At 43.0% G+C, this 15,904-nt stretch overlaps 2 protein-coding genes across 4 annotated transcripts in view; one reads left to right on the forward strand and one right to left on the reverse strand.

Moving 5' to 3' along the window:
* Nucleotides 1-1,704: 1,704 nt before the first annotated feature.
* On the reverse strand, nt 1,705-14,549 carry mettl18 (methyltransferase like 18). The gene is made up of 2 exons (XM_035800490.2): nt 14,311-14,549; nt 1,705-4,525 (listed from the first exon to the last, which is right to left on the reverse strand). Exons 1-2 carry the CDS (start codon nt 14,410-14,412, stop codon nt 3,506-3,508), a joined length of 1,122 nt encoding a protein of 373 aa, XP_035656383.1. The 5' UTR covers nt 14,413-14,549; the 3' UTR covers nt 1,705-3,505.
* Nucleotides 14,542-15,904, forward strand: part of LOC118402328 (palmitoyltransferase ZDHHC16A-like) — a 213,449-nt gene continuing 212,086 nt past the window's right edge. For all 3 annotated transcript variants that reach the window (XR_008078692.1, XM_035800450.2, XM_035800460.2), the window contains exon 1: nt 14,542-14,691. The gene's annotated coding sequence lies outside the window, so the exon portion shown is untranslated. The remainder of the gene's footprint in view (nt 14,692-15,904) is intronic.

Consider the following 15,904-nt stretch of genomic DNA (forward strand, 5'->3'; position numbering starts at 1 on the left):
GAGGCATGTTGATTGATGTTGTAAGTTCTGTTCAAGATCAAACATTCGTGACCAACTATATTAATTTAGTTTGGCTCGTCGAACCCGTAATATTCCTGCTGCAGTCAGCCAACAACGACTTGCAATTTGCTGAAATTGCTGCTGCCTGTGCACAAGCTGAGCGCCTGCTGCTGACATCACTCACAATGCACTTTTTGTGACAGAGAAAATGGTTTTAGTGTCATTTAGAGGGGAAATGCTCGCATTTTAGCATTTGAGTCACTTTTCAAACGTTGCTAAAAGTTCCAAACACATTTTTAAAAGTAGCTAAATTAGTTGCTAGGTGGTGTTTGGAAAAAGGTTGCCAGGGTAGTTGGCATCACTGGGAGAGACTCCTTCCCTCCAGGAGACTGTCAAACATGATTACATTTACATTACATTTAAGTCATTTAGCAGACGCTCTTATCCAGAGCGACTTACAAATTGGTGCATTCACCTTATGACATCCAGTGGAACAGCCACTTTACAATAGTGCATCTAAATCTGGGGGGGGTGAGAAGGATTACTTTATCCTATCCTAGGTATTCCTTAAAGAGGTGGGGTTTCAGGTGTCTCCGGAAGGTGGTGATTGACTCCGCTGTCCTGGCGTCGTGAGGGAGTGTGTTCCACCATTGGGGAGCCAGAGCAGCGAACAGTTTTGACTGGGCTGAGCGGGAACTGTACTTCCTCAGTGGTAGGGAGGCGAGCAGGCCAGAGGTGGATGAACGCAGTGCCCTTGTTTGGGTGTAGGGCCTGATCAGAGCCTGGAGGTACTGAGGTGCCGTTCCCCTCACATGATGACAACACCACCCCAACAGGTGTTGCTGGGCAACTTCAATGTGGTGCTCTTATTCTTCTCACTTTATAACTTGATGATCCTTCACATGCCTAACCATTTCCTTGGATCTCTTGTAGCGTATCCATTGTTTTCAGTGCCATGTCGTCCTTGAGGAGCAGATTCAAATCATGAGCAGCACAGCCAATGGGTGTGATGTGAGGGTAGGACTCCTCCACCTTAGACCAAGCAGCCTTCACGTTCACAGCATTATCCGTCACCGGTGCAAACACCTTCTGTGGTCAAAGGCCTTCAGCTCATCTGCAATGTAAAGACTGGTGTGTCTGTTGTCCCTTGTGTCTGTGCTCTTGTAGAATACTGGTTGAGGGGTGGAGATGTAGTTAATTATTTCTTGCCCACGAACATTCACTTGAATTCTGTTTAACTCTGCATCCAGCAAATTAGTAGATAAAAACATGTCTGGTTGGAGGGTTGTATGCTGGGCGAAGAACATTCAGAAATCTCCTTAAATACACATTGCCTGTGAGCAGAGGTGAACCCGTTACAGACACAGCTCGAGCAAGACATTCATCAACATCTCTCTATGTTCCTCCATTGAGTCAAAAAACTTCTGATTCCAGGAGGACCATGAGCTGTTACTATCGATAAGGTGTGATTCATAACTTTGACCTTGAATAAAAGTAGAGGGACTTTTGTCAGGTTGCTTGTTGTGAGCACTGAGGGAACATTATGCACTTGGCCAAATGATTCTGCATCTTTGATGCATTCTTCACATATTATTTGGCACAGTATTTGCAAATGTACACAACTTTTCCTTCTAGATTAGCTGTAGTGAAATTTCTCCACACATTTGGCATTTTCCTGTAAAGATTAGAAAAATAATTGTAAACTCCTTTGTAAGATTTATTTTTATGAAACAGGTGAATTAACACTCCTCAGTTAGCAGGCTCAAGCAAGCTAAAACCGACATGGTAGCAAAAACTAACAAGCAGAAACTGTTAACAAGTTAGAAATGATTTAAACACTTTGCTGTAGGCTACTATTTACTAGTTAACAAAAAATGACGTGTCATAAAAGCTATTCACCTCACCCAGTATTGTAATCAAAACTTACCAGAAGGCATGTAGTCATTGCCTCAGTGTAGTAGTGTGGGCTCAATAGCATCTCATTAGTGTGCAAGATCTTGAGAATCAAATTCCCAAAATTCATGGGCTTAACATCCCATGGAAAATTTCCCAGAAAGTTTCTGACCCTTTGCAACACTAATGGCAAGACCTGAAAACAGTTGTATAGCAATGATCAACAACTCATTTGACAGAAGTTTAAGAATTATGAAAATAATAAAATGGGCAAATGTTGCACAATCCAGGTGTGGAATGCTCTTAAGACACTTACCTAGAAAATAGGTGCTTCTAAAGTTTATGGATTCAATTAATTTTTTCAATACATTTCTAAAAGCATGTTTTCACTTTGTCATTATGGGATAGTGTGTAAATGTGTGAAAAATATATTTAATCAATTTTGAATTCAGGCTGTAACAACAAAAATAGGAATAAGTAAAGTGGTATGAATACTTTCTGAAGGCACTGTATGTGTATCTTTCTGGGGTTGGTGGAAACAGGGGAAGTCAAATTTCAGCTGGAATTGACCAATAAAGTCATCTTAATCTTATTGGATGAAACAGGGCACTCGACATGCCACATAAGACATTTTGATATGCGTCTATCTTTGATAACATTAGATTGTAACATGACATTGCCAAGTCTTTAAAGTGTATACAAAATAATACTGATGGGCAACAAAATGTGAAAAGGTGAACAGAAACCACAAAGCCCTACTGCAGAATAGATGTGCTACACTACACTGGGCTCCACTTTCAGGCCTCGTCCTTACGCAGATGAGATAAGTCGCAATTGACATTTTGCAGCGGACTTCAGAAACAAGTATAGCTTTCATGGTGCTATTTGAACACTTTGGGAATCAACCCCCTATAAAGACCTTCATTTCCTTTCCACCTTTCTCATGCACTAGCCCTATTCTAAATAAATATAGAAAGTTAGAGAGATGTGAACAAAGGGTAAAGTTGACATGAAACGGTATCTTCGTTCGGGTAGTATATTGCGCCTACTTCAACTACCACTTATGTCCTGTTAAAAACCGACCTGCACCAAATACACTTGCCAAAATACCTTGAAATACTTGAGGTACGCTTGATATTGGCCTAGTTTGCACACTACAATGGAAACAATGGAATATCTGCTCATCTCCTCAATCTTCTTTATCAGACTTCTGCTTCTTTTCCCTCCATCAGTGAAGCTATCCTGTTGTCCTCTTCAACTGGCGAATATTCAAACTCCTCCTTAATCTGCCTTTGTGAAGCTCATCTCCAGTATTTGACATACAAGGTTTTACCACCAAGGTAAAATAAGCCATGACTGACAGACCTACAGAAAGTCTTAAATATTCTTTTCATTATCTGTCAAACAATCAAACATGCGGTCATTTAAATTATGTGAAAGTCCTGTTTCTTTGTCCCAATTGACACACAGGTGATCTTTATAGGAAAAAGTTTTTGAAACTGACTGATGTTAGCACACCTTAGGTAGCATAGACGTTCCAGGTGCATTGAGTAGAAATTAATTTGAAAAATATTATCCTTTTTAGTTCTGTGAAACTACACAAAGTAAAAAGTCAAGACTTGTTTGTTGTTTTGAAGTGCATGGCCACAACATGTCTCTGTAGCCCCTGGTCCACGTCCCACAGTTTCTCCATATCAAACACTCCCTTGTCCTCTATAAACTGTTCAAATAGGAGCAGTCCACCCCCCACCCCAAAGTAGTGGGCCTTGGTGGCCAGGTAGACCACTCCCCTCGGGGCCAACAGTCTGTGGAGGGTGTCGTGAAGAGCTGAGTAGTACGCCGTGTTGTAGATGGTCTCTGAGGTGAAGATGATGTCATATTTAGGGAACAGGTCTTCCTTGAGGACCAGCGCTAGGAACGTTGTCCAGTCGCCCGAGAAGAAACGACAGCAGGTCAGCTTCGAATGCTGGGATAGGTCCAGGGCTTGCCTCTTGGGCAACGGGCTGCCATCCTCTCCCTCTTTTTTCTGTTCATTCTTCTTCTCCTCATCGGACGTTGCCTCTTCATCCTTTTTCATTTTGTCCTCTTCTATAATTGTCTCATCATCCTCCTCCTGCAGCCCCCGTTTCTTTCCCTTCACTTCTTCCTCCTCCCCTTCCACCTGACAGTTGAGCAGTGCGTTAGGCAGTGTGAGCTGTTCTATAACAGTACTATTATAGTCCTGGAAATGGACCTGACTTGCTCCGCTCTTTAGCGCCAGTAGGCCCAGCAGTCCAGCACCACAGCCCAAATCCAGAACCATCTTCCCCCCGAACGTCTCCCCCTCCCTCTCTAGCAGCTCCAGGAGGTCATAGGTACACTCCCACACCTTCAACCCTCCCTCGTACACCCCGGAGATGAGGTCCGAGCTCTGGGCGGCGGTCCGCGACAGGATCCTCTCGTCGTCATCTCGCTCGCTGGCCGTCCGCTCGAACACAGACTCATTCAGGAAGTGGAGGGGTGGAAGCGTTCCTATGGTAACAGTCTCAGAGACAGCATCGTTGAGGAGAAAGTGGGGATCTGCAGGGGGATGGTGTTCAACAGCTGCTTTGACAGTTTCTGCTGGAGTGGTGGTGTTGTTGTTGCCGGGCACCTGTTGATTACACACAGGTAAAAGATGCCCATTTTCATGTGCAATGCAAAGTACAATCTGCATGCATACACAAGTGTTGTAACTGTCTTCTCTCCTGGTAGTCAACTACATACACATGAATATAACAGACATAGTGCGAAGAAAAATTGTGTGAACCCTTTAGAATGACCTGGATTTCTGCATAAATTGGTCATAACATTTTATCTGATCTTCATCAGTCACAACTACAGACAAAACACAGTCTGCTTAAACTAACAAACAATTATGTTTCATATCTTCATTGAACACACCACATAAACATTCACAGTGCAGGCTGGAAGAAGTATGTGAACCCTTGGATTTAAGAACAGGTTGACCCTCCTTTGGCAGTAATAACCTCAACCAAACTTTTTCTATAGTTGTGGATTAGACATGCAAAATGGTCAGGAGGAATTTTGGACCATTCCTCTTTACAAAACTGTTTCAGTTCAGCAATATTCTTGGGATGTCTGGTGTGAACCGCTCTCTTGAGGTCATGCCAATCGGGTTGAGTTCAGGACTAACTGGGCCACTGCAGAAGGCGTATTTTCTTCTGTTCAAGCCATTCTGTTGTTGATTTACTTCTGTCTTTGGGTTGTTGTCCTGTCGCATCACCCAACTTCTGTTGAGCTTCAATTGGCAGATAGACATTTTGCAGGAGACTGTTAGGCTAAACTACGATGATAGCAAGTTGTCCAGGCCCTGAGGCAGCAAAGCAGCCCCAAACCATGATGCTCAATTTGTCTTACCCTGTACTGACAGATGCATAAATCTGGAAAGGATTACAGAAGTAAGGCAACCATTCTTAATCTTAAGTATTCTGAGATCTCTTTTGTTGGAGGCATGGTTGACATCAGGCAATGCTTCTTGTTCTTTTGGGGGCAGGGCAGCTCTAACCAACATCTCAGATCTCGTCTCATTGATTGGACTCCAGGTTAGTCAACTCCTGACACCAATTAGCTTTTGGAGAAGTCAATTAGCCTAGGGGTTCACATACTTTTTCCAACCTACACTGTGAATGATTAAATGTTGTATTCAATATAGACAAGAAATATACAATAATTTATGTTATTAGTTTAAACACACTGCTTGTGTATTGTTGTGATTTAGATGAAGATCAGATCAAATTTGATGTCAAATTTATGTAGAAATCCAGGTAAATCCAAAGGGTTCACATACTTTTTCTTGCCACTGTAGCAGCATCCTAATGCTTACGCACAAGCAAAGATGCCTAATGTCATGAAGGACACAGAATAACACGGACTCCCTCTTGTGGTTGGCCGCACACTGTCCCAGTATCTGTGTGTTAGAGATGTTGATGAGTATGACACATCTAGTCTAACACCCAGGAAGCGCAGATTCAAACTTCCATTAGACAGCTCTGCAATCATTGTCAAATAATGTTTGATAATCACCAAATAAGGCACGTCACTGTGCAACTATCTTCATCTACTACCGTTAGGGCTGATATGTACTCCCCCCCAAAAAGATAAATAAACATGTACAAGCAACCAAAAAACTGTCTTTGGCACCTCCAATGTATTGAGCTGTTGCAGACTTTCGACCTGTGCGTGGCAGTAACGGAGGTGCCGAAGAGGCGTTTTTTCAAGTTGCTTGTACATTTTTATTTAGACCTTTTTGGGAAGTACATAACGAAAGTTCACATTATCGCAACTCAAATTTCTTTGGATGTACATCGCCAAACTCCATATCTGGTGAACAACAAACTAATTTTGACATAAAACTTGCAGAGCTGTCTAATGGGAGTTTGAATAAGAAAACCAATAAAAAATAAAAATTATTGGCAGAGACAATACATCAGGCTTTTATTGGCCTTTTCTAGTCTATCGGCTTTGCCAATATTCCCGCTAAATAGCAAAGCTGCTGCTATGCTAGCCGCCACTCACGTCTGAGCCACGAGCACTGCACAATGCCGTGGAATGTCTAGTTGGGAAAATCAGCAGCAGCAAGCTAGCTCATTTTCCAACAGAAATAGAAATTAATGGACTTGAATTAATTAATTGACAGTGACCAAAATTGAGCTCCTGTTGCAAATATTAGTTTAGTTAATTCACTAATAATAAGGCTTGCGTTGACGTGCCCGGACATGCATACAATAAGCAAGCTAGCTAAGCAGATATCCTAATATTTGCTAACAGGTCACATAGCTAACTAATCCTTTCATCTGTGGTGTTAGTTAGCTATATAATTTATCCTATCCGTAAATTGACAGCTGATTGTCTTGACAGGGAAAGGAGGAAGCGTTTTAGCTACAGTGGCTTCACACCCCTTGACGTTTTCCACAGTGTTGTGTTAAAGTTGGTTTAAAATGGATGTCCTTTTTTTTGTCAACGATATACACAAAATACTCTGTGAGAGTGGGAGAAAAACTTGAACATTTGTAAAAGAAAAATGAATATCTTGATTTGGTAAGTATTTAACCCTAAGTCAATCCATGTAGAGTCAACTTGGAAGCAATTACAGCTGTGAGTCTTTCTGCCTAAGTCTCTAAGAGCTTCCGCACCTAGATTGTGCAACATTCGCCCATTATTCTTTTCAAAATTCATCAAACTCTTGTCAAATTGGTTGTTGATCATTTCTAGGTTTTGCCATAGATGTACGTCAAAACTAACTTTATCACTAAGGAACATTCAGTGTTCTTGATAAGCAACTCGTGGAGATTTGGTCTTGTGTTTTTGGTTATTGTCCTACTGAAAGGTCAATTCATCTCCCAGTGCCTGTTGGAAAGCAGACAACCAGGTTTTGCTCTAGGATTTTGCTTAGCTGCATTCAGTTTATTTTTTATCCTGAAAAACTCCAGTCCTTAACGATTACAAGCATACCTACAACACGATGCAGCCACCACTATGCCTGAAAATATGGAGAGTGGTACTCCGTAATGTTTGTATTGGATTTGCCCAGCTGATTCAAATTCAAAACTCATTAAAATACTTTGATGATTTGAGTCAGGTGTGTAGGGCAAAAACAAAAAGGTGCCACCCTGTGTGTCCACAGGACCAGGATTGAGAACCACTGCTTTAATAGCTTGTTGCAAACAGGATGCATGTTTGGGAATATTTTTATTTTGTACAGGATCCTTTTAACTGTCAATTAGGTTAGTATTGTGGAGTACCTGCAATGCTGTTGATCCATCCTCAGTTATCTCCTATTACAGCCATTAAACTAACTGTTTTAAAAAGTCACCATTGGCCTCTTGGTGAAATCCCTGAGCGGTTTACTTCCTCTCCAGTAACTGAATTAGTAATATAATATAATATAATAATAATTAGGAAGGACTCCTGTATCTTTTAGGTGACTGTATGGATACACCATCCAAAGTGTAATTTATAACTGTACCATGCGCAAAGGGCTATTCAGTGTCTGCTTTTTTTCTACACGTCTACCAATAGTTGTCCTTCTTTGTGAGGCATTGGAAAACCTTCCCGGTCTTCGTGGTTGAGTATGTGTTTGAAATTCACTGCTCGACAGAGATCCTACAGATAATTTGTATGTGTGGGGTACAGAGTAGAGGTCGACCAATTAATCGGAATGGCCGTTTAAAAAAAAAAACTATTTAACTAGGCAAGTCAGTTTGAACACATTATTTTCAATAACGGCCTAGGAACAGTGGATTGTTCTTAACCGACTTGCCTAGTCAAATAAAAGCTTACATAAAAAATGTTGAGCACCAAAAATCTCAATCGTCTCACAAAAAAATCCATAGCGGACATGTCTGGTTTAAATCTGAGTTTCCTGGGCGTTAGTGATGAGACCCGTCATTCTCATCGTCGACAAGGTTAAGTAAAAAAATAAATAAATACAAATCTCTAAAGGGCTATCCACACCAAGGACAATAACTATTATGAAAGTACGGTTGATATTTTTTTGATTTATCAGGGGGTGATTCAGGAAGTGGCACCCCTACTTCCTGTAACTCCGTGATCAACAGCTACTTATTAATAGGCCAACAGCATGCAGTAGGATGCGTTGATCAGTTGATTTACAGGTATACTGCAGAACAATAAACGACCCACTGGTGTGGATGCTCACCAACGTTTATAGACCGAGGTAAAAAGAGTTTCAGGTTGGATATTTGCGCTTTCAAACCACAGCAGCTTTCAAACCACTTGAGTCACAAACTCCAAATAAGTGTCATGATGTTGGAAAAATTGCACAACATTGCACAGGTCTTATTTTCACGACCTGGCCTTTAATTTGCTTTGCAAAGCTAATGAACATGTGAGCAGCATTTTGTATTCCTCGTTGAATTAGTTAGGGAGCGTAAACAAAGTTTGTTTTTTTTACATTTCAATTTCAATAGCTCCTTGGTCATGTGACCTACTGACATCAAACAAGGTTCAGAATGTACAATCAGTGGGCCTACACATTGCACACCCTTTAGTTTGTCCATTTTAATCTCATGCAATTTTACATTAATTTGCCTGCTCTGCCCCCTTGAAGGACAGTGTTACACACACATTCACTTGGGCCTTCCTGACCTCCAGGCAGCCCCCCCCCATTGACCTGGTGACCTCTAGGCCTACACTCCATGCCTGCCTTCTACCTGGGCCTGAGAGTGTATAGCTTACTCCCTGGAACTACAGACCTCCACACCTACTCGGTCAACACCCCTCTCCCTTGGCTTTAGTAATTCCAGGGAATAAGCTATACTCTAAGACGTCTATAGTCCCGCTGCCAGGATCCATGTGAACCTGATAACCCTTAACAGGCTCTGGGCACGTGGTAACCAGCCCGCTTTTATCCGCTCAGAGAATAAGTCCCCAACCTCCACAGCCCGAGTGCTGCCCCCAGCCCGATTCCAGCCGCCCCCGAGTGCCCCTCGCCTTGGGGGAGGCCTCCTCGTGCACCTGGTAACCTTTTGACTTCCACAGCAAGGCCCAACCTGACGCACTGTCCCACCAGAGGATGGCGCCCACCACCTAGCCCCCTCCAGAGCCCAATGTAAATGTCTTATGCCTTCTACCCGCCTGCCTGGGCTCTCTCACACTCCATGTCTGGCCTCCGGCCCTTCTCTGTGCACCTGTAACCCATAAGTAAAGCAGGAGGATTGGTGGTGGAAGATGCCTTCCGTCCCCAACAAAAGCTTGGATCAAGGGCTGATTTTCAATAGCTCGCAGCGAGTGAGCTGCTCTGCCACGTACGAAACTCTGACCCAGAATCAGATCGTCTGAAGGTGACTTAGCACCAGGTTCCCCACAAACATGCGGTGCGCATCAGTAGAGGGGCAGTAACTCATCCGGCCGCACCCCAACCCCGTTACGAACGGCTCTACTCACCTGCCAAAAGAGGCAGGCTATCCCGGGCCAAACGAAGATCCGCGGTGCTATGGTATCTCTACGTTTAGGGGGGTTCTGACATAGAGGCGTTTAGTCATAAGATGGTCCCACAGATGGTAGCCTCGCACCATTGGCTCCTCAGCCAAGCAAATACACAAAATGTCTGTCTCGTACTGAGCAGGATTACTATTGCAACACATCAGTAGGGTAAAACTAACCTGTCTCACGACAGTCCAAACCCAGCTCACGTTCCCTATTAGTGGGTGAACAATCCAACACTTGGTGAATTCTGCTTCACAATGATAGGAAGACGCCCCACTTTCACGGTCTGTATTCATACTGAAAATCAAGATCATGCAAGCTTCTGCTCTTCTGCTCCACGGGAAGTTTCTGTCCTCCCCAAGCTCGCCTTAGGACACCTGCGTTACCGTTTGACAGGTGTACCGCCCCAGTCAAACTAACCACCTGCCACTGTCCCTGGAGCAGGTCGCACCCGGCGCACAGCGCGAGCACCCGGATCTCACATCCCAGCCTCACTGGGTAAGTGAAAAACGATAAAATAGTGGTATTTCATCGGCGGTCGAGGCCTCCCACTTATTCTACACCTCATGTTTCTTCACAGTGCCAGAGTCAAGATCAACAAGGACTTCTTTCCCCGCTGATTCAGCAAAGCCTGTTCCCTTGGCTGTGGTTTTGCTAGATAGTAGGTAGGGACAGTGGGAATCTCATCCATCCATTCATGCGTGTCACTAACTGGATGACGAGGCATTTGGCTACCTCTAGACTTAATTATGTCCCGCCGTTTACCCCCGCTTCATCTAATTTCCTTACTTTGACATGCGCGAGTCACAGCCACCCCAAAGGTGTTTTGAATGCGACTGCAAAGGGAAGCATGCCCACGGTCAGATATCATCAAATTGGCATTCATTCGAATCACGCCCAGTGGCATCAGAGGCTTGTTTTGTCTTAAACTGGACATCAGTTGCCGCTACTAACCTTCAGCGGGCCTTTAACTTGGTTTTTCACCCAACCAACATCAGGTTCCAGCGCAATACTTATAGGCTTGAGAAGCAAATACCCCTCGCAGTATAAATCGGCGCCATCGGCCGATTGTCGGATGAAGCAACAGAAAATAATCATCCCCTTTCAATCATTTGCTTGCCAATCAGCCCTCTGGGATAGAGCCATAGGAACCACCTTTACCCACACTTCAATATTCCTCACTTTGACATGAGTGGGTCACAGTCACTCCAAGGGTGATTTGCGCGCGACAGGTGTGTACACTCCTTTGCATTTCACCAAGTTGACATTCAGTGATCTGTGCCCAGTGGGAACCTAGGCTTCTGCCGTCCGTTTTATGGTTGCGCTGGCAAATCAATGGGCTTGGATGGTACTACCCACATCAGGTGTTGGCCTTCCTCTCCAGACAAGCTGGAGATAACTCTCCCCACTTCGTAGGGCATGAGCCAGATCCATGCAATGGCCCATCACTGCAGGGCCAATGGGTTTGGTCTCCGCCTCAAGTCTAGTGAGCATAGAGTAGCTGGGGTGATCCGCGAGAAGGGCCCGGCACGCGTTCCAGAGTTGCTGTCGCCAACCACCAGACCCAAACCCCCACCGGTCCACCTTCGGCCCGCCAATGGACACCACCCAAAAGAAACCCCACACACAGCCCTTTGCAAGTCAATGCAAGAGAGACAGCGAGATGGGCCACACAACAATGTTGGTGAGAGGAGGAAAACGGAGCGACTGGCCCGAGCTCAGCCCCGCCCTCGCACCCCAGCCTGACCGACCCAGCCCTTAGAGCCAATCCTTATCCCGAAGTTAGGGATCTTTTTTGCCAACTTCCCTTACCTACATTGTTATAACATGACCTACTGCGGATATGGGTACGATGCGAGTATTACACCCTCTCCCTCAGATTTTCAAGGATCAGGGAGAGCTCACCGGACCCTGCAACGCTTTCCAGGGCTTGGGCCCCTCTCTCAGGGCGAACCCATTCCAGGGCACCCTGCCCTTCACAAAGAAAAAAGGACTCTCCCCGGGGCTACCGTCAGCTTCGCAGGGATCGGTCGCGTTACCGTACTGGATGCCTTGCGGTGCCCATCTCCGCCAGTCCGTGGACAATTCTGAAAGTCAGTCGGTCACATTAACAGGGAGCTATTGAAATTTAAAAGTGAGTTGAAAATGGACAAACTTAAGGGTATGCAATATAGAAGGGTAGTCCGTGGACATTCTGAACCTTCAGAGTCCAGTAGGTCACATGGTCAAGGAGCTATTGAAAATTTGAATTTTGAAAAATTCATGTAATGCGTATGCGATGAAAATGGACAAACTAAAGGGTGTGCAATGTGTAGGCCCACTGAGTGTACATTCTGAACCTTGTTTGAAGTCAGGTCACATGACCAAGGGGCTATTGAAATAAGAAACATCGAAAATTCATGTAATATTGCATGAGATGAAAATGGACAAACTAAAGGGTGGCAATATAGAAGGGTATTCAGTGGACATTCTGAACCTTGTTTGAGTCCAGTTTAGAGGTCGACCGATTAGAGGTCGACTGATTATGATTTTCCAACTCCGATACCGATTATTGGAGGACCATAAAAGCCGATACCGATTAATCTGACAATTTTATTTTGTAATAATGACAATTACAACGATACAGAATGAACACTTTTTTTTAACTTAATATAATACATCAATAAAACTCTATTTAGCCTCAAGTAAATAATGAAACATGTTCAATTTGGTTTAAATAATGCAAAAACAAAGTGTTGGAGAAGAAAGTAAAAGTGCAATATGTTCCATGTAAAATATGTCCCATGTAAGAAAGCTAACGTTTCAGTTCCTTGCTCAGAATATGAGAACATATGAAAGCTGGTGGTTCCTTTTAACATGAGTCTTCAATATTCCCAGGTAAGAAGTTTTAGGTTGTAGTTGTTATAGGAATTATAGGACTATTTCCCTCTATACCATTTGTATTTCAGTAACCTTTGACTATTGGATGTTCTTATAGGCACTTTAGTATTGCCAGTGTAACAGTATAGCTTCCGTCCCTCTCCTCTCTCCTCCCTGGGCTCGAACCAGCAACACAACGACAATTAGCGCGCACTAACTAGCTAGCCATTTCACTTCGGTTACACGAGCCTAATCTCGGGAGTTAATAGGCTTGAAGTCAAACAGCGCAATGCTTGACGCACAACGAAGAGCTGCTGGCAAAACGCACGAAAGTGCTGTTTGAATGAATGTTTACGCGCCTGCTTCTGCCTACCACCGCTCAGTCAGATACTTGTATGCTTAGTCAGATTATATGCAACACAGGACATGCTAGATAATATCTAGTAATATCATCAACCATGTGTAGTTAACTAGCGATTATGATTGATTGTTTTTTATAATTTAAGTTTAATGCTAGCTAGCAACTTACCTCGGTTTACTGCATTCGCGTAACTCCGTGGAGTGCAACGAAAGGGAGGCAGGTCGTTATTGCGTTGGACTAGTTAAGGTTGCAAGATTGGATCCCCCGAGCTGACAAGGTGAAAATCTGTTGTTCTGCCCCTGAACAAGGCAGTTAACCCACTGTTCCTAGGCAGTCATTGAAAATAATAATATTTTCTTAACTGACTTGCCTCGTTAAATAAAGGCGTAAGGGGGGGCAAATCGGGGCCCAAAAATACAGATTTCCGATTGTTATGAAAACTTGAAATCGGTCATTCCTATTAATCGGTCGACCTCTAAACCAAATAGCTATTGAAATTAGAATGTTTACAAAATTGATTTAAAACCACGTGAGATGAATAGGGTGTGCAATAGAGGGGTAGTTAGTGGACATTATGAAACTTGGAGGTCAGGAGGTCACATGACCAATGAGCTATTAAAATTATTAACATTGAAAAACCATGTAAAATTGTGTGAGATGAAAATGGACAAACTAAAGGGTGTGCAATGAGTAGGCCCACTGAGTGTACATTCGGAACCTTATTTGAAGTCAGGTCACATGACATAGGAGCTAATGAAAAAAAATGTAAGTGTGCAATGTGTGTCTATGCCATCGGTCAAAACCAGTTTTGAAAGTTTTAGGGGTAATGGTTAAAGAGCTATTGAAATGTGTGATTTGTCACTATGTTGTCAGTCCCTAACTGCCGTTGTGGACGTAAGGAAAACTACAGGCGAATATGAATCGGTCTTTACCTCGGGCGTTCATGTTGCTCTAATTGATTGTTATAGTTATCATACTTGGTGTGGATGGCCCTTAACGCAGATACAGGGGCAGCTGCACACAATCAATTTTAAACAAGAATATAAAGGCAGGGTTACCTCTACTTCGTAAATAAATTATATTCAGTTCCACGTAATTAACGTAGCAGGAATTCTGCTCTTAGGTAACAGCCCAAAAAGCCTGTGGAATTATTTGGGACCTCATAACTAAAGTTGTAGTGGCTCGAGCTAGCTAGTTCTGTTACTCACAGGTTTGACTGCATAATCCTGCTTTCCAGTTTGTGATTGACTTTCTGCACCTTGTTGCCCCTTTGTCGTCAACTGCACGTCGAAGTTGAAACTGAAAGACATAGTTCTGACGAAGCAGTGTATTTAACAAGTATAGCTATAAAAGGCAGGGAATAAATTCTGCAACCTACACGCGGACTGGAAGGAAAAGGAGTTAGCTAAATACCCAGAACACCTTGCAGCACTGAGTCTGCGCAGTAGAGGTGTAGCGTTTGGGCTAAAAACGAAGCCCGCGCCAGAGTATCTATCTTTCAAGTATTCGCCTCCGAATAATTTAAACCTACTTCGGTATAATGGACAGAGATAGCACCTTTCTCGCGGGTGGCGTGCGATCCTAAGAAAGTGAGTAAATACATTCAATGTATTTGTGCAATGGTTGCTAGCAAGCAGCATACAACGCTACTCTCGAAGCTTGTTACTGGTTAGCTCACGACACCGCTGGTCTGTGCCAATGGGTTTATCATTTCAATAGATTATTTTTGGCAGACAGGGCGGTGAGGAAGATGTCAGCGTTTAAATTTATATGAATGTTTACATATTATTGTTTAGCTATCTTTTATAAATAGCATTCGTTCCGTCGTGCCGTCACATTGAACCCCCATCCTTTTGTTTTTACACTGCTGCCACTCGCTGTTTTATCTATACATAGTCACTTTTTAAATTGTCTCGACTACCCTGTACCCCCTGTATAATGGCTCGTTGTTCTGTCACTTTAGTTTGTTTAATAAATTATTTTCTAAACTATATTTCTTTAACTGCATTGTTGGTTAATTAAGGGCTTTTAAGTAAGCATTTCAGCTAAGGTCTACTACACGTGTTGTATTCGGTGCACGATACAAATACAATGTTCAATTGAAATCGAATTGTATCACGAAAAAGCTTTATTATTTCTGTGACAGTGGCAGACCGAGGTAAAGACAGTTTCAGGTTGGGTATTCGCTTGTAGTTTTCCTTAGGTCCACCAACAGCAGTTAGGGACCGTCAACATGGTGACAAATCAAAATATTCAAATTCCGATAGCTCTATCACCATTACTCCTAAAACGTTCAAAGCTGGTTCTAGCTAACCCGATGACATAGACACGCATTACACACATTTATTTTTTGTCGATTTACATCTTGCACTATTTTTTTTTTTTTTTTTTACATTTTTGAATTTCTATAGCTCATTGGTCGTATGTCCTACTGGACTCAAACAAGGTTCAGAATGCCCACTGACTACCCTTCTATATTGCACACCCTTTAGTTTGTCCATTTTCCATCTCACATGTTTTTAAATGAATTTTTCCAAATGTAAAATTTCTGTGTGACCTAGAGACTTCAAACAAGGTTCAGAATGTCCACTCAGTGGGCCTCGACATTGCACACCTGCTAGTTAGTCCATTTTCATTTCCAGGTTTTACATGAATTAAAAAAAAATGTAGGATTTCAATAGCTCCTTGGTCATGTGACCTACTGACTCCAAACATGGTGCAGAATGGACCCTTCCTTATATATTGCACACTTTTGTTTTTGTACTGTAAAATCACGTGGTTTAATGTACATTTTTCGTAGTT

This window comes from Oncorhynchus keta, chromosome 2 (genome assembly GCF_023373465.1).
Source record: "Oncorhynchus keta strain PuntledgeMale-10-30-2019 chromosome 2, Oket_V2, whole genome shotgun sequence".
Classification (NCBI taxonomy): Eukaryota; Metazoa; Chordata; class Actinopteri; order Salmoniformes; family Salmonidae; genus Oncorhynchus; species Oncorhynchus keta.